This window comes from Podarcis tiliguerta (genome assembly GCF_965153285.1).
Source record: "Podarcis tiliguerta genome assembly, chromosome: 11".
Taxonomy (NCBI): domain Eukaryota; kingdom Metazoa; phylum Chordata; class Lepidosauria; order Squamata; family Lacertidae; genus Podarcis; species Podarcis tiliguerta.
In genome coordinates this window covers 18944407-18963007 of record NC_139544.1, presented here as the reverse complement: position 1 = coordinate 18963007, position 18601 = coordinate 18944407, and the positions used below count along the sequence as shown (strand labels likewise).

Genomic DNA, 18601 nt, shown 5'->3' with positions numbered 1-18601 from the left:
CCCCTCTGGAATGGCATGTGCCGGAGGGGCTGCAGCTGGGATGGGCATTGGCGCTTCCTGCTATGAACAAGCAGAAGTGGCTTCCACTCACCCAAAGGGCTCATAGGATCCAAGCTGGTGTTTTCTTCCCCATTTCGGCTATTGGGTCTATCCACATAATGCATAATGTCTCTGGTAATCATGAATGCAGCAGGAAGAAATCGCAGTAGCTGCAGTCGCAAGGAGTTACTGCTTTCTGTGGTAATCAACTTGGTTATGCAAATGCATAGCCCAGATAGTTTGTGCGTGAGCAAAATTTGATGTGTAATGGCCTCTAGGGATCACATTCAGGTTTTCTAGTGTCCTGCTTTCCACCAGCATGGGTGTGTTCTATCTAACTAGAATATTCTCATTGCTGATTGAAGTTTAAGTTCTTTTTCTATAACTTCTTTCTGCAGATTCAGTGGAAGCCGGCGAGAAGCTTGTGAAAACTGCACTGGATGCTTTTGGGAGGATAGGTATGATTATTATGTTTTAATGAGACAGGGTGCTTCTGTCCTAAATGGAGGTTTAGGACAGACTTAGGGGGTTAGCTCCCACATAGCTGCCCTGATCTTTCAGATGCAGCTCATGAAAAGGCTTCTGATCCACTTGAGTGGTGGACAGCTGCATGAAGGCATCCTTCTGTCATCAAGAGCCAACCATCCTATTAATGAGAAGAGGGAGGATTTCAGCTCACCTGGAGCACCATGTGGGCATCAGGGCATTTGAGGAGTCCTGTCCTGAAGCTACTGTGATTAGGGCAGGACTGTTAATCTCTTACTCATTAGGGCCCAGCCATGTACATTTTTGAATGTCACTATGGACGCGGGTGGCGCTGTGGGTTAAACCACAGAGCCTAGGACTTGTCGATCAGAAGGTCGGCGGTTCAAATCCCTGCGACAGGGTGAGCTCCCGTTGCTCGGTCCCTGGTCCTGCCAACCTAGCAGTTCGAAAGCACCTCAAAGTGCAAGTAGATAAATAGGTACTGCTCTGGCGGGAAGGTAAACGGCGTTCCCGTGCACTGCTCTGGTTCGCCAGAAGCGGCTTAGTCATGCTGGCCACATAACCCGGAAGCTGTACACCGGCTTCCTCGGCCAATAAAGCGAGATGAGCGCCGCAACCCCAGAGTCGGCCACGACTGGACCTAATACACAGATGCATAAAACGGCAAGGCAAAGTTTTATGGTGCCACTTCAAAATACGTAAGGGGTATTGAATTTGAATTAACTCTCTTTTTCACATTGCAACAGCATTATATATTCATGCTAAGTTGTCTGGCAGCCTGAACCTTGGACTTGCTGTTCTAGCAAATGCTTAGCATAGCAAGCATCAGCATGTCCTTGTCCTTTGTTTGAGAGGCATTGCTTCATTTAGATATGCAAGTGCCCCTGAATTTGAATGAGGCTGTTAGGCCAGTTACGTTCCAAGAAGCACTTTCGTTTGCCCAAATTTTAGTAACTGTTCATTCATTCCAAGCAAAAATGTGGGGCGTTCTTTTCTCTCTTGCCAGTCTGTTACAAGTGGCTGGGGCAACCCAGTCAGATGGGCAGGATACAAATAATAAAATTATTATTATTATAGTAGTTGTTGTTCTTATACCAACCTGATGTGCTGCAGTCAGAGACTGGAGTCACTTCCAGCCTTTAACAAGTGCAAGCATTTTGCATTCCTGAAATGTACTCTCTCTGTGTCCCAGGACTGGCCAGATTTGCTAAAGGCAAAATTAAATGCAACTCAAGTAGTAGTGAAGATTTTAGCATGCATATCAAAACTATGTATAGCGAGTATATGTCTATATAACATTTTGTGTGCATTTATTTTGCAGACATACTTATCAACAATGCTGGGTAAGTAGATCTGACCGACAAATTTTTTTTCTTCTGCCGCAGATTCATGACGTTGTGATGATTTTGCTTCCTTTTCTCCTATTTAGGATACTGAGGGACCGTTCATTCGCTAGAATTAGTGATGAAGACTGGGGTGAGTTGACTAAGTAACAAAGCTCAATGACATGGATCACTGGTGGGGAACAGAATCTGGTCGGTGGGGCATATCATTATCTCCCAACACCCTCCCCCCATGTTTGACAGGCGGGTGGACCAGCCACCTGTCAATCACCTGATGCAACAGTGACATCAGGTGACCCATTTTTGCCCACATACTTTGAAATGAAACAGTGAGGCTGAAGGCACAGCCTGCAAAGTGCCAAAGGTCAGTATTATGAACCCCAGTGCACAGCTCTTCATAAGACCTGATAATCTTCTAGTGCTTAGCACAGAACTTTCCAGGTGTTGCTGATCATCAGTACCTGTAAATCCCTCTTTCGGCTGAGCCATATATTTACCTGCATCACACCTGATGTCATATATGGTGTTGGGTTTGGCTGAAAAGACGTTGCAGGCCAAATGGGAAGCTTTGGTGGGCCTAATTAAACTCACAGACTGGAGGTTCATCCTGTTGGCTTAGATCCAAACTGAGGTTCCATTGATGGAGCAGAGCAGAGTTCCATTAATAGGATCCTTCTTCCCACAGAAGCTATTATGGTAGTTTTTGCAGATCTTACATTTACTCTGCAGACCCTTTGAAAATCTGTTCTGGATTGTTGGGGGACCGACCGTAGCTGCACGAGAAGTGGCACAGAGGGCTAGTCAGACTCCAGGCCATTGTTCCAAAGAAAAGCATCCATGCTGTGCTTTAGAATTGCCTGCCTTCACTCATTCAGGAAACATATGCATTAAACTGCTTGAATTCCTTCTAGATATAATTCACAAAGTTCACCTGAGGGGGTCTTTCCTGGTAACCCGAGCTGCATGGAACCATATGAAAAACCAGAACTTTGGCAGGTGAGTAGATTGGATTGGTCATTGAACATACTGCCGGAGGGATCCAAAACTCTGTTGAATTAATAAGAGTTAAAGTACTCTGTGGTTATGTTACCACCTGTTTCTCTGTAAAATCTATGATACTTTAATCTTAAAAAAAAGAAAAGAATTCATATTTCATTTTAAAAAGGAAAAAGAACCCTAAGGTGGTAGACAACCATCAAAACCATGATGTAATGGTTATTAAATATAAGCAGTAATAGTTGTTGTTGTTCAATAATACTAACAATAATGCTTAATAGCTGTAGAGCACTTGCATGTGAGGAACCTTGAACACTGGTATTATCTAGTTGTCCTCCATACAACAGCCCCCTAAGGGATAACTAATATAGTCCCTTCCAGATGTTATTGGACTACAATTCTCATCCCTGCCCATCGGACATGCTGGTGTAGGAATGATGAAAGTCGGCAACATCTGGAGGGCACCTTCTTGGCAACCCCTGTACTAAGGTTAGCCAATATTATTGCCCCAAATAGCCAGGCAGGGGCAGGGGGCTGAGTGAGAATAAATTTGCTATGAGCAATCATGGTAACATACCCAAATGTCTCTCTTAATCACTGCCATTTCCATAGTTTGTGGGACTCTACCCTGAGATAATCAGGGTTTATTTAAGGAAATCAGCCCTGAGCTCACTGGAAGGACAGATCCTGAAGCTGACTCTCCAATACTTTGGCCACCTCATGAGAAGAGAAGACTCCCTGGAAAAGACCCTGATGTTGGGAAAGATGGAGGGCACAAGGAGAAGGGGACGACAGAGGACAAGATGGTTGGACAGTGTTCTCGAAACTATGAACATGAGTTTGACCAAACTGTGGGAGGCAGTGGAAGACAGGAGTGCCTGTCATGCTCTGGTCCATGGGGTCACGAAGAGTCGGACACAACTAAACGACTAAACAACAACAACAAGCCTGAGATAGCAGAATATCTCCTATTTGCTAGTCACTAACTTGCACTTCCAAACCTTGCTAAATGACTTGGCTGTTCTCTTACTAGATAAGAGGGGAAATCATTTTGCTGCTATGTGAAAAGCCTGGTGCTGTTTGCTGACTTGCCCTATCACATTGCAGGATTCATCTCCCTTGCTTTTACTGGCCTAGTCCCCTTGTCCCCTTTCTAGGTGTTTTCTGCCATGACATATTAGTGCAGGAATTCGCTGCGTTTTGTTTTCCAGAATAATTATGACTTCCTCAGCTGCTGGGATATATGGCAACTTTGGCCAGGCAAACTACAGCGCTGCCAAACTTGGTCTTTTGGGTCTTGCGAACACACTTGCAGTTGAGGGCAGAAAGTACAACATCCATTGCAACACCATTGCTCCCACCGCAGGATCTCGGCTAACGCAGACTGTCATGCCTCAGGGTAAGCAATCTAAATATTAGCAAAGTGGCTGATTTAATATCACAGAACTGCCCATCTACTTTTCTCTTCCTGACATTTCTTCCATTTCAGGTGAGCTTTGGCTGTGTCATTAAATCACCGAAACGGTGGCAAAATTACAAAGGATCACACAGTCAAATGTTTTTCCTTTTTCCTTTTCTTTATTTGTTATGTTAGTAATATGCCACTTCTCCTCTAAGGAGCTCAAAGTGGTGTACATAATTCTCCTCACCAAAGCCTTGTGTGGTAGGTTAGACTGTGAGTTGTTGACCTCATGGCTGAGTGGGAATATGAACCCAGAACGCTAACTACTGTTCCACACTCTGGTGTGTCCCCTAACTACTCTGAATCAAGAGCAGACTAGAACTTCAAATTTTGAAATGTTATTTGTTTTGACTGGTCCCCAGCAAGTGCAGATTTTTTTGAAAAAAAGGAGAGAGAAAAAGAACGGAAAAAATTGTAACAGACAATAGATCTACCATTGGCTCTTTGTCATAATATTTAAAATCAAAATTCTGGACCTGGTCGTTTAACTTTGGGTGATAAGAAATTTTGCACTAGCAGCATGTCTCTCTTTTGCAGTAATGATACCTTTTCCTGGATCACTGGAAAAGCTATTGTTGGCAACACAGTATCTGGGATTAAATGGAACTATAAACTAGATTAAACTTTTAGTCTAGTCCTTCAAGGAACATAGAGATGAGCTGATTCCAGTTTCCCTAGATTTCAAAGGGAACAAATTGATGTAACTCACTCACCGTAAGTGCCGCATAAGACTTTTAGAGAAGCGCATGCTTTTATTTTTCCAAACAACAACTGAGGAACAACTCAAAACTTATTTTCACAAAGCATGCTGGGGATTAAATAGGTCTAGGCCCAGTGAAAGTGAGGCCTGAGAAAATTTCCTGCCCCCTGATCGGAGACACACCTTTTTTGACCACCTCTTGCCTGGCAGTGATGGATTTGACTGCTTTTGTATGAGACCACTAGTGCTGCTGATCGTGGTGTTTTCAAAGTGTCTTCCGTTTGCTTCATTGCATGATGCTTGCGATGCTGGAATAGATGTGCTTGTGTGTGAAGCTCACTTTAATCCTGTATCTTCATATCGTTCCTCTTGTCTTCCAAAAACAAACGTAGACCGCTAAGACTCAGATTAAAGCTTTTGGTCTTTGATGTGCTGTCACTTGGACTTACACATAAAGCGCAATGTTCTGCATTGATGCACTTTGGAAATATATTTATTTCATGTCTTGTATTAATAATTCAGAACCCAGTTCTTCAATGAGCGATTCAGCCCAGTGACTGCTGCAAACCTTCCAATATCTCCCTATTTTAAAAATAATAAATAATTTCACCACTTTTAGCAGCATTGTTTCAAGCACACCCACAAATACAGCATACAGTGTTTCTTATGATCCACTTGCATGATCCATTAGAACTGGCATCCGTCTCTGGGGCCTAATGTGGCCCACCGGTTGGTTTAATCCAGCCCCTGTGGCAGTTTATTTCCCCAGGGTAAAATCCTAAAAAACACTCAACAACTTCAATCCTAAAAAAGGTCAACAATTTTGGTTGGCCCTCATGCATGTTCACTTCATAAAATCTGGCCTTCTTTGAAAAAAGTTTGGATGCTCCTGCATTAGAAGAAAGCAGTTAAAAGTTTCGCATCTGATACAAACAAAGTTATCTGCTCATAAATGTGGAGAAAAGACTGTTCAGGACATAGTGTGCGAGATTCACCCTCCTGAATTGTAGCGACTACAGTTGTATCAGGGATGTGGGTAGCGCTGTGGGTTAAACCACAGAGCCTAGGACTTGCTGATCAGAAGGTTGGCGGTTCGAATCCCTGCAACGGGGTGAGCTCCCGTTGCTCGGTCCCTGCTCCTGCCAACCTAGCAGTTCGAAAGCACATCAAAGTGCAAGTAGATAAATAGGTACTGCTCCAGCGGGAAGGTAAACAGCGTTTCCGTGCGCTGCTCTGGTTCGCCAGAAGTGGCTTAGTCATGCTGGCCACATGACCTGGAAGCTGTACGCCAGCTCCCTTGGCCAATAAAGCAAGATGAGCTCCGCAACCCCAGAGTCGGTCACGACTGGACCTAATGGTCAGGGGTCCCTTTTACAGCTGTATCATCTTTAACTGGATATGGCTTTCTGCCTGTTTATGGCCTTTGTTCTAATGCAAGGAAGCAATATGAGATACGACGGCATTTGTGAAGTCCCAGTTCCCTTTCTCCCCCAACTCCTAAATATATTAATCTTGGAGTGTTACTTTGTCATCTTCTTCCACAGACATTCTTTTAGTGTCCTGCACAGACTCCCACTTCATTTCTGATTAAGGTTAAAGTTGACATTTACTTGAGTGTACCCGGCGTCGACATCCACTTCTTAAGTGCTCAGAAAAAACGGTGCATGTTTTATAAAAAGTAGATGCCAACATTTTTGTTCATCACTCAACTTAATGCCACATGGGTGACTTCTAATGTGAACCTATAAGGGCCGGCATATTTTATGTGAGCACCATGTTATTGAGTTTTTAAACTGAAATTTCAGTCTTCAGCATGCGTTCCTCCAAAGTGACAGCGGAGGTTTTAGGGCAGTGCAACTGGGTGCTGAGCGCAGGGCACCCCATAAACACTTGCCTGGCTACAGGAAAGAGCTGTAAGGGCTCTGACAGGGTCCTCAAGTCCTTCCACCTCCTTCCCAAAGCCTAGTTAGTTCTTGCCCAGCTTTGGGAAGGAGGTAGATGGGCTTTGAACCCTGCTGGAGCCTTCATGCCTCCTTCCCAAAGCCTGGCACGGCAGGAGTGTCGTGCCGTCTCCAGAGGAGGAAAAACTTTGCAGAGTTTCCAAGATAAAGATCAAAGGCAATTGCACTTCATCCAGCAGAGCTTGACTGCTACTGAAGGCAAATGAGCACAATGGTCACAAATCCAATACATTCAGGATTGGCAGAGTCCATAAAAATCCAGTTGCAGCTCTTACAATAAAACTTACAATACTTATAAACCTTAACGCTATAGCACGCAGTACAGAACACCAGAACAATGAGACGGAAAAGAGAAAGTAAAGTGAAGACCAGGCTCCTTTTGGCCTATTATAGTCAGCATGACCTTGACAGAGAGATAACAGAACCAGTTTAAACCAGCTGTACTCAGCTTCCCAGAAGAAATAATCCAAACAAGAACCTTCTGCAAGATTCTCTCACGCAGAAAGAAACTTTCCAGAACACTCCTGAATTAACCGGAATAGGAACACATCAGATCAATACTTTCTGTAGTAAGAAATACAAACTGACAAGGACGTCTGCTGGGGAGGGTACCAAATTTTGACCTAGCTGAGGGTGCCACAGTACCAAATTCCACCACTGAAAGTATGTATGTCACATTAATAAAAAGCATTTGGAAAAAAAAAGAAAAGAAAGTATGTATGTCACATTGCAAAAGGAAGAGCAAGAGGAGATCGCATGCCAGACTAATGTTGATATAGGCAAAGCTAATTTGGGAGGGTTTTTTGGGGTTTTTTTGCTCTTGGTGCATGTGCACCAACATTTACAGTGGTGCCCCACAAGACGAATGCCTCGCAAGACGGAAAACCCGCTAGACGAAAGGGTTTTCCGTTTTGGAGGTGCTTTGCAAAACAAATTTGCTATGGGCTTGCTTCGCAAGACGAAAATGTCTTGCGATTCCTGGGGTTTTCCCCCCTCCCCCCCCTTTTTCCCAAGCCCCTAAGCCGCTTAACAGCTGATCTAAGCCGCTTATCAGCTGATCTAAGCCGCTAATAGCCTTTTAGCAGCTAATCCGCTAATCCCTTAAACCTTTAATAGTCGCTAATAGCCGCTAAACCGCTAATAGCGCTAATCCACTAATGGGCTTGCTTCGCAAGACGAAAAAAACTGCAAGACGAAGAGACTCGCGGAACGGATTCTTTTCGTCTTGCGAGGCACCACTGTATTGCATTTGTCAGAAAACCTGATAAGCTACTTGCTCCTGCAGCAACCGTATTTCTTCTGTAGGCTTTTCTCACCATTTCCTGCCTCTGTGCAACATCTGTTCTTCCCGTGGGTCTTTGTAAAATCCATGCGGTGTACATAATAGTTAGGGTGTCAGACTAGGACCTGGGAAAGTGGGACTTAAATCGCCACTCAGCCATGAAGCTCACTGGGCGGCCTAGGACCAGTCATTGACTCTCAGCCTTACATACCTCACAGAGTTGTCCTGAAGATAAGGAGATGGGGAGAACCATGTAACACTCTTTGGAGGAAAGGTGGAATGATACATTGAAATGTGTCCCAACTTCTATCTCTGTGCTATGATGCCTGGATGAAAACTCCATGCTGGGTGTTTTTGGACAGCAAGTTATCACTTGCAATGTTTTATTTCGTACACCGCATAACGCTCTTAAATTCTGAAGGCAAGAAGAGAGGCAGATTGGCTCCCAGTACGTTGCCGAGCACAATTCAAAGTGTTGGTGCTGACCTTTAAAGCCTTTAACGGCCTCGGCACAGTATACCAGAAGGAGCGTCTCCACCCCCATTGTTCAGTCCAGACACTGAGGTCCAGCTTTGAGGGCCTTCTGGCAGTTCCCTCAGTGCGAGAAGTGAGGCTACAGGGAACCAGGCAGAGGGACTTCTGGGTAGTGATGCCCGCCCTGTGGAACGCCCTCCCTTCAGATGTCAAGGAAATAAACAACTATCTGACTTTTAGAAGACATCTGAAGGCAGCCTTGTTTAGGGAAGTTTTTAATGTTTGATGTTTTGTTGTGTTTTTAATATTCTTTTGGGAGCCACCCAGAGAGGCTGGGGAAACCCAGCCAGATGGGCAGGATAGAAATAAATTATTATTATTATTATTATTATTATTATTATTAATTAATTAATTAATTAGTGCCCCCCCTTCCCAAGGAGGTTACAGTCTAATATAATGGGGAAGTGAGGAAGAGAAACAAGGATAACAAAGGATGAATGTGAGCATGCACTTACGAGTATCAGTTAAGCCTGGTATTTTATCTCTTTATAGACAACCAGAATGGGGAAACTGCGGCCCTCTAGATGTGGTAGGACTCCAGCTCTTGCCAGCCATGGAGAATGGTTGAGGTTGATGGGAGTTGTAGCCCATCAGCAACCTGAAGATAGCAGTTTTTCCATTCCTGGTGTGCAACGTCTGTTCTAGAGTGTATAGCATTTTTATTTTATTTTTGCAAACTTACGTTATTTTAAACTCCATCTAACCTAGATATGCTGGATGCTTTCAAGCCAGAATATGTGGCTCCTCTGGTTCTTTGGCTTTGCCATGAAAGTTGTCAAGAGAATAGCGGACTGTTTGAGGTAATATCCCTGTATTATCCTTTCCCGGCCACAGATTGTTCACATGGTCAGCTGTGAATCTTTGAGAAATGAGAGTTAAAGTGAGGTACATGCATGGGCAAATTAGGGTGAATAAGGTAATCGCGGGGAGTGATACCTGAATTTACACTCCCAATATTGGGTTTGCCTACCTACTTAACAGCTTTTTTGAAGCTGGGAGAATAATGTGCTAGGGTTAAAGATACACGTGAAAGAAACAAAATGCAAAAAAATTAAGAGCAATATTCAACCAAGTTGTACTCAGAGTAGTTAATATTGATATTAACGAACCTCACTTAGCCGTGTTAATTAACTGCAGTGGGTGTACTCTGAGTAAATCTTAATTGAATACCACACAAAGAGTATATACTGTAGCTGTTTGACGTATTGGCTACATTCTGATTATACCTCAGCTTAATACGTAGATAATGAATAAATCTTTTGCTTGCCCGTTCAGCTCCCCAGTTCTTGCCTTCACAACAATCAAACCAAGAAGCCTCTTATTAACCATTGTTTCTTGTTCCATCAAAACCGGGAAACTATGATTAGCTGCTTTGAAACAGGCTAGGATGTTCAACCAACGGTTGAAGCTGGTTTAATATTATGACTTGTTACAAAGTAGTAACCATAATTTCCCATTTCAGACAAAGCAGGCAATGCTAGTTAATTAGAGGCTTCTTGATTAAATTAGCTGGGAAAGGAGGACTGAAGAGGTTGAGTGGGTGGGCAAAAGGCTCATATTCATATAATCTCCTTATTAAACCAAGATATGATCATCTGAATTGGGCTATTGTTGTCATCCCTATTGAAATGAAACATACTGCTCTCTCTCTCCAGTATGGCTAGAAGTACAGTTCTGACACTGCTTGCTTTTTGAGGTTATATTAACTTTTTAAAATTTTATATTGCAGGTCGGAGCTGGATGGATTGGAAAATGTAAGTGGTCTTGTACAATCTGGTCTAGTACTTGCAAAAGAATCTGAATTTAATATGAAATGAAATCTTTATGTTGTCATAAAATAGAATATGGAAACTTTAATTTGCTGCCTATTAAGGGTAGTGGACCTTTATGCCGATACGTCGGAATTATACAAAGGGGTATTTTTAGCCATTTTTAAACCACTTTAGCGGTACCACATTTTGTTAAGTAACTGTGGATTGAACTCACATTTATACTACAAAGGCATATAGTATTATTTATTATAATAATTATTATTTATTAAATTTGTATACCACCCGATACCCACAGGTCTCAGGGTGGACCACAACACAAAATCACAATGCAAAAACACATAATACGTAATAAAAACAAAAACAAGAAAACCCAATAATCCCTCCAACATGTTTTATAGCGGAGCAGTTTACTGTACATCCATGAAACAGTTCCTCAAAACTCCATCTATGCACCCTTTACAGGTGTTTTATGGGCACTCTGTATTATGTGGACCTGCTTTTTGGTCACTGATGGCAAATGATAGTGTGTTTTTATCAGATCTTATTTGAAATTGAATAAGGTGCTTTTATCATTCTTACAACTACTGTTCTCTTTAAGCTTTCAAAATGATGCAAGCTGTGAATACAGATAAACAACATGGCAAAAAGCCATATTCAGCGAAGCTCTCTTACTTAAAGGTCTGAGCTAGAATTGCTGCTCTACGTGGGGGGGTCTGAAATATGTAAAAATCAGATTCTGTTCTTGGCAGGGAGCGATAATCTAGACTTTTGTTTTGATGGGAAAGGCTACTACTTTTACAAGGAAGCAGTGGTCCTGCAGTTTCAACAGCTGATGGCTATCTCTTCCTATCGCTGTTTGCTTAGTACGCTGGGAGCGATCGCTAGGAGCCATTGTCAGACAGAAGAACCAGCCGATGACACCAGAGGAGGTGCAGAATAAATGGGAGGTGATCTGTGACTTCAATAATGCCAACAAACCTCGAACTATCCAGGGTATGGGCACTTAAAATTCACTATGTTTCTCAAATAATCGTGTGGTCGTCTTTTCATCGAAGAACCAATTTTATTATTATTTTTAAAAAATAAATCACCCAGCTAAACATCATGGTACATGTTGCACTTTTGGAAGTGTCAGGTCTTACCATAATGCATATTAAGGGAAAACATGAAATTCTGTTTCTTTCCGAGGAGTTTTCTAGCTTTCTTGAAGAGTAGTCTTAGATATTTGACACTTGTGTTTGCATTCTGGTGAATTGGAGTAGTCTGGCAGTGAGGCTCTTAGGAACTCAGTTTGTACTAGGGCTGAACAATGTATTGATATATTGTCCAAAACCAGTTTGAAGTCCATATTATGATACTCGTTTCATAATTTTTGACCTGGCAATATATCACGAATCATGGGATTTGTGTGTATGTGTGCTATGCAGAAATCATGATGTGGGGAAAAACGTGAAGCCAGCCGATGCTACATAGCTCCATCCTTATTTGAGACATTGTGATATATCAGAAAATTGAGATATTTAGCTGGTGATATATCACAATGTTGAAAACCAGATATTGCCCAGCTCTAGTTTGCTCCTCTGATGAACAAATTGGTGGGGCTAAAATAATCAGATATGTCAATCTGAAGATATGGTACTCAGTAGACTTCTCCATTTCAGAGCATATACTCTTGATTCTAGGAACTGAAAGCAGCAAAAGACAAAGGAAACATTGTGCAAATTGTACAAGGCTAAGTCATACTTGGAAGAGACTTGATGGGCCTTTGAGTTTGTCAGAATCAGGAATGCTACCCTTTTTCAAGGGACTGTTCATACCTGATTCCGGTGAAGAAGATGATTTTTGACGATATGTTTATGAGTGGCAGTTTAGTTGATCAGATCCTAGAAAGTTCAGGTTTTACCCTTCAGTTGTGGACCGTGTTTGCAACCCAAGTTATCTACTAATAGTGTGGAAGATCATGGCTACTAACTAAAAATAAAAAGTGGAGTTCTAGCTACACATCCCAGCCTCTCTCAAAATAGCTTATTAATATGCCCCCCACTACTGGTACAGCCTTAACAGATTATGCTAACACAAGGATGCCAACTACTAAAGACTAAGGGAAGAGCAGTTGGGTACATTTAGAAGGAGAGTAGGATGCTCTCCTCTCTTGATCCCTCAGTTAAGTCCAGTCAAAGGCGACTATGGGGTTGTGGCACTCATCTCGCTTTCAGTCTGAGGGAGCCAGCATTTGTCCACAGACAGCTTTCCGGCTCATGTGGCCAGCATGACTAAACCGCTTCTGGCGCAATGGGACACCGTGATGGAAACCAGAGCGCACGGAAACGCCATTTACCTTCCCGCCGCAGCTTTAGCTATTTATTGAGAGCCAGTGTGGTCTAGTGGTTAAGAGCGATAGTCTCGTAATCTGGGGAACCGGGTTCGCGTCTCCGCTCCTCCACATGCAGCTGCTGGGTGACCTTGGGCCAGTCACACTTCTCTGAAGTCTCTCAGCCCCACTCACCTCACAGAGTGTTTGTTGTGGGGGAGGAAGGGAAAGGAGAATGTTAGCCGCTTTAAGACTCCTTAAAGGGAGTGAAAGGCGGGATATCAAATCCAAACTCTTCTCTTCTTCTCTTCTTATCTACTTGCTCTGGTGTGCTTTCAAACTGTTAGGCAGGAGCTGGGACAGAGCAATGGGACCTCACCCCGTTGCAGGGATTTGAACCTCCGACCTCCTGATCGGCAAGCCCAAGAGGCCCACAGTTTAGACCACAGCGCCACCCGCGTCGCACCAGACACTGTCAGCCATACAAACACCTAGTCCAGCACCAGATTTCTTTTGCCAAGCACTCATTTCTCAAACTAGAGAAATCATCCCCACTTCTCTTCTCCATCCCAGTGAAGCCAGGCTTGATGTTGTTACTATCGGCCATGATGTTGTTACTATTTTCCATATGGGCTGAGTGGCTGATGGCTTGTACATAAAAATATTAATATAAGTATGCGTTGAATATTCTGATAGAACAAACTCCACCCAGGAGCTACTCTTATTTTGCTGGCTGAAAGTTAAACCAGTTGTTAACATTCCAAGGGGACTATAGCATGCTTGATCCAGTGCGCTGTTACATTTTTCTGCTGGGTGAAGAATTCAGTTATGTTCTTGGCTGTGGTTTGGATGAGAACGTGCCTTTGATTAATCTCTCATCTGTGAGAATTAGCAGAGAGCCTGGTAAAATGCTGCTGATATCTGACATCCTAATTCATTTAATTTTTCAGTGGAACGACATTAGAAAATTTCCCTCGGTAAGAAAGCCCCTTTCCTTAGTGCCTCAAGGCACCGAACTGTTAAGTAAGGAAAACTAATTAGAGTATTCACATTTAAAAAAATGAAAGCTATGTTACTTTATATCTGCAAGTTCAAGCTGTCCCCAGAGATTTCATTAAAAACTATTACCAGCATTAATGTAAGTAATTTGATGCTGTGAAAAGCTATTATAAACTAAACTATCATATATAATTATACAAAAAATGCCAATTAGTGTAATTATTTACCTATCATTTGCGAGAATAGCCTAGAATTAGAACCACAAAATGTGGCTTATAATGGTGTGTGTGGCTATTTAGATGCTGAGTATGTAGGCCTGATTTTCATTTACCCCAGATTAAAAAGCACTGAAATTTGAGCTGTATCATTTTCAAAAAGTGATTTCTTCCTCTATAATGATCTCACTCTAATTAGGCTTAGGTCTTAGTCGAGGAAGGGCAAAACAAGAGGTTTTCTGTGTATCTTTGCTGGAGTTGCAGCATATTTGTCTCCAAACATTATTAAAGAAACTTATAATGAATTCTAAATTTATTTATTCTTGACACCCCCACCCCCACCACTTAGATGGAAGCTGATTCAATAGCCGGTCCTCTAATGACCTTCCAAATATATTGAGGCAAAAAGTTTGGGCGGCAGTATGCTATGTTGGTTAGTGTGTGGCAGATTAAAGTTTTAAAACCCATCTAGGCTCTGATGATCACCTAGCAGCTTCTGACAAACCACTCTATGCATGTTCAGGCATTTGCCTAAATATGTGAAGCATTAAACTGGGATAGGGGTAAAAGGTAAAGGACCCCTGACAGTTAAGTCCAGTCGTAGATCACTCTGGGGTTGTGCCGCTCATCTTGCTTTACTGGCCGAGGGAGCTGGCATTTGTCCGCAGAAAGTTTTTCAGGGACATGTGGCCAGCATGACTAAGCCGCTTCTGAAGAAACCAGAGCAGCACACGGAAACACCGTTTACCTTCTCACCGGAGTGGTACCTATTTATCTACTTGCACTTTGGTGTGCTTTCAAACTGTTAGGTTGGCAGGAGCAGGGACCGAGGAACGGGAGCTCACCCCGTCGTGGGGATTCGAACCGCCGACCTTCCAATCAGCAAGCCCTAGGCTCAGTGGTTTAGACCACAGCGCCACCCGCATCCCTAGGGATAGGGGTACACCCCCCCAAGTCCCACCCCATGTGTCCAGCTGCTCTTCAGATCGTCACACAGTTAGCATGCAGGTCTGAAGGTTTTCAAGCATGTTTGAGCACTTCCAGAAATTTCCCTCTCAGTCCAAATCCTTTTCAGGGTTTCATGTTGTGGGAAGAGATTCGAAGCATGTTTAGCCCCTTTCTGCTAGTTGTGGGGAGGCCTAAAGTGTAGCTGGCATGCTTGGGGACATGGAGGGCAAGGCTTGCATGCACTTCTCTGTTCTAGTCCTCAGTTTAATGGCCCATCTTATTTCCTCATGAAGGGACCAGGCCCTTGACAAGCAGAGCTCGACAGGGAACGTTGTACACCTATCTTCCAAACACTGAGCATTGCTGTTGGTTGGGAGAAGGATGAGGCACAGGGAGGGGGACATGGCATGGGGAGGATTGTTGGATTGGCATTGCTACTGTGCTGGCACTCCTCCCCACCCTTTCCCCTCTTCGGAACTGGCAGAGACGCTCAGTGTTCAGGTAGCTGGCAAAAGAGAGAGAGAGAGAGAGAGAGAAACACACACACACACACACACACACATACTTTTCAAGTTTATATATTTCACTAACTTTATACATTTCACTAATTTAACAATCATTTTGACATTTCAAAACTTGACTTCCTTCCCCCTCTTTCTGTGGTTCCTTAAATGTATTTTTAATATCTTCTGCATAACCACATTAACTTAATTTGCTCATTTAATCATCTTCTTTATATATATACTCTTATGAAACTGCAGGTTATTACATTGATCCTGTTAGTGTTTTTATTTGTTTACAATTTATCTGTAAATATTCAAGAAACCATTTTTAAAAAAGAAGTTATCTTGATTTCTCATTCTTCCGGTAATTTTTGCCATTTCTGCATATTCCATAAGTTTTTGTATCCATTCTTCCTTTGCTGGGACTTCTGCTTCTTTCCATTTTGGGGCAAATAACGTTCTTGCCGCTGTAGTAGCATACATGAATGGATTTCTTTTCTTTTCTTTTTATAATAATATTTATTAGTTTTCCAACAAATTAAACATAACACCACCAAAAATGAAAAAACAAAAAACATACAATAATACAATACAATACAAAAAGAGAAAGAAAAAAAACACCAAAAACTAACATACAAACTAACAACACTAACATACAACTAACTAAACAAAGCAAAAACCATTTCAATATCTTATCTTTCTTTTACTAATTTCCACGACCTCTTCACACCTCCCTTTTTGTATTCCACTTCATTACTTGTTTCAGCAATTCCTTTCCATCTTCCTCTGTTTTCTATACTATAATTGTCTTAACACATTCTAACCTTATTTTTCCCTTTAATACTCTATTAGTCTATTTATACTTAATTCCTTATAACATTTCTACTAAAGCCATATAACTTCATTCCAACACTTTTCTAACATTCATTAATTTTATAATATTTCTGTAGATAATCTTTAAACTTTTTCCAATCTTCTTCCACCGACTCTTCTCCCTGGTCTCGGATGGATTTCTATACATTTTAGGTAGTTCTGTCCCTATAATTCCCCAAAGAAAAGCTTCTGGTTTTTTTTATAAAAAAAAACAAAGGTTATTTCAAACATCCTTTTCATTTCATTATATATCATTTGCCAGTAAGAGGAGGCCGGCAAAAGATGTTGCGCCTTGACTGCCACAGCCCTTATACAGGCATAGCCTCTCAAAGTTGTGAAACAAATCAGAAATTTCCCAAAATTTAGATGTGAAAGTGGAGAAACAGAATGACAAACGTGGAAGGCTGCATCTCAGATTGTGGTATGCTTAATTCCTCCGCCACTTTGTCGTCTTGTCCTTTTTACAAAGGGCTAAGTGTGGTGGTTTAGCCTCATAACAGCTCCATGAGGGAGGTAGAGAGAAAGAGAAAATTCTAGGTGAGATTCAAACCACTATTCCCAAGGTATAGCTGTAGCCTTCATCCTGCATTGCTAGTTCTGCTGTATAGCTCCTTTTGGGAAGAACAGTGATTTAATACATACTTTTAATAATCATCATCATAATAATGCTCGTGTCTGGCTTTTGCCTAATGCACCAGTAGCACTTCTAACATAGTGAGTTTGGTTACTGTTATTTTTTTACTTGTCAGACTGTTAATGCCCAGACCTGATAACCGCCGCAGGGCACTTAAGTTTCAGGCAATTCATGTAATCCAATTTCCTTAGCATCTTGGTTGGAGACACTGGAAGTGTGACCTTGCATAACACAAGTTCTGCAGCCTATTCAAGTGCTAAAATATCATTGCAAATCTAATGCTGGAGGTTGGGACTGGAGTTGAGTTTCCTATGCCAGACAGCAGAAGGTCAGCGCTCTGTGCTATTGCAGTTCTCTCCCCCCCCCCCCTTTTTTCTTTTCGATTGTGTTCCCTGTGAGAATTAATATATAGCAGAAGTTACTCCCAAGAAGCGGAGAAGGAAATTGCATACCAGACAATCGGTAGGCCTAGAGAAATAGAATAGGTGACAGATTGCTATTTGCACCAGAAGTTGTGCTTTTGAATAATACTAGAAGGAGTCATAGCTTACTGAGAGACCAAATGCTTGGCATCAAGAAAGCTGCAAGTTCAATCCTTGACATCTGCAGGTAGGGTTGGGAGAGACACCTGTCTGATCTTTTGGAGATTCACTGCCATTTAATGGAGATAATACAGGAAGAACAAGTTAGCGAATCAACGGTTGAAAGGATAATGAAAGGAATAAGGTAAAGGTAAAGGGACCCCTGACCATTAGGTCCAGTCGTGACAGACTCTGGGGTTGCGGCACTCATCTCGCTTTATTGGCTGAGGGAGCCGGTGTACAGCTTCCAGGTCATGTGGCCAGCATGACTAAGCTGCTTCTGGCGAACCAGAGCAGCACACGGAAATGCCATTTACCTTCCCGCTGGAGTGGTACCTATTTATCTACTTGCACTTTGACGTGCTTTCGAACTGCTAGGTTGGCAGGAGCAAGGACCGAGCAATGGGGAAAAAATTGTATGGGAAATTTAAAAATTGGAAGAAGATAATATAATGTATGTAAAAATCCCCCACATTTTTTTTAAAAAATGGAGATAATACTAGATAAGCCAGTAGTTTGGCACAGATGTAAGGCAGATTATTGTGTTCTGAAGTTATATGTGGGGAAAAGAAAAGAAGTTGATAGAGATGCTAAACACTGGGGGGCGGGGGGAACCTTAGACCTTTGATGTAAGTACTGGAAGACTAAAAATATACCAGCTTTGGAAGAGGTGTTCAAATACATCGTGGTGCAAAGCTGATACCTGGCAGTATTTTTAATTTGCCAGTTCAAGTACATTTCCTCCCGTGTCTCGATTACTAGGTTAGCACTGATTGTTTCTGATGTTAATTTAAGCAATATTTAAAGGATAGTGGGGCATACTTCGAGAGCTGTTCTCCAAACTCTCCACTCTTTTAACAGTTAGCAGGTTGTGAGGGAAGGGGGTGGGTGGGTGTTTGGGGTGAGGTGTGCTGTGGGTAACAGTCGTAAAATGGCTGCCATGGGGTGGGAGGTGTCGCAAC

General features: G+C 42.4%; 1 protein-coding gene across 1 annotated transcript in view; it reads left to right on the top strand.

Annotated features, from left to right (window-relative positions):
• The window catches only part of HSD17B4 (hydroxysteroid 17-beta dehydrogenase 4), a 76809-nt gene that overhangs the window by 15007 nt on the left and 43201 nt on the right, over nt 1-18601 (top strand). The window contains exons 4-11 of the mRNA XM_083403948.1: nt 438-497; nt 1847-1868; nt 1955-2001; nt 2780-2864; nt 4076-4263; nt 9512-9603; nt 10533-10557; nt 11440-11568. Coding sequence (XP_083260074.1) covers nt 438-497; nt 1847-1868; nt 1955-2001; nt 2780-2864; nt 4076-4263; nt 9512-9603; nt 10533-10557; nt 11440-11568 — 648 coding nt within the window. The remainder of the gene's footprint in view (nt 1-437; nt 498-1846; nt 1869-1954; nt 2002-2779; nt 2865-4075; nt 4264-9511; nt 9604-10532; nt 10558-11439; nt 11569-18601) is intronic.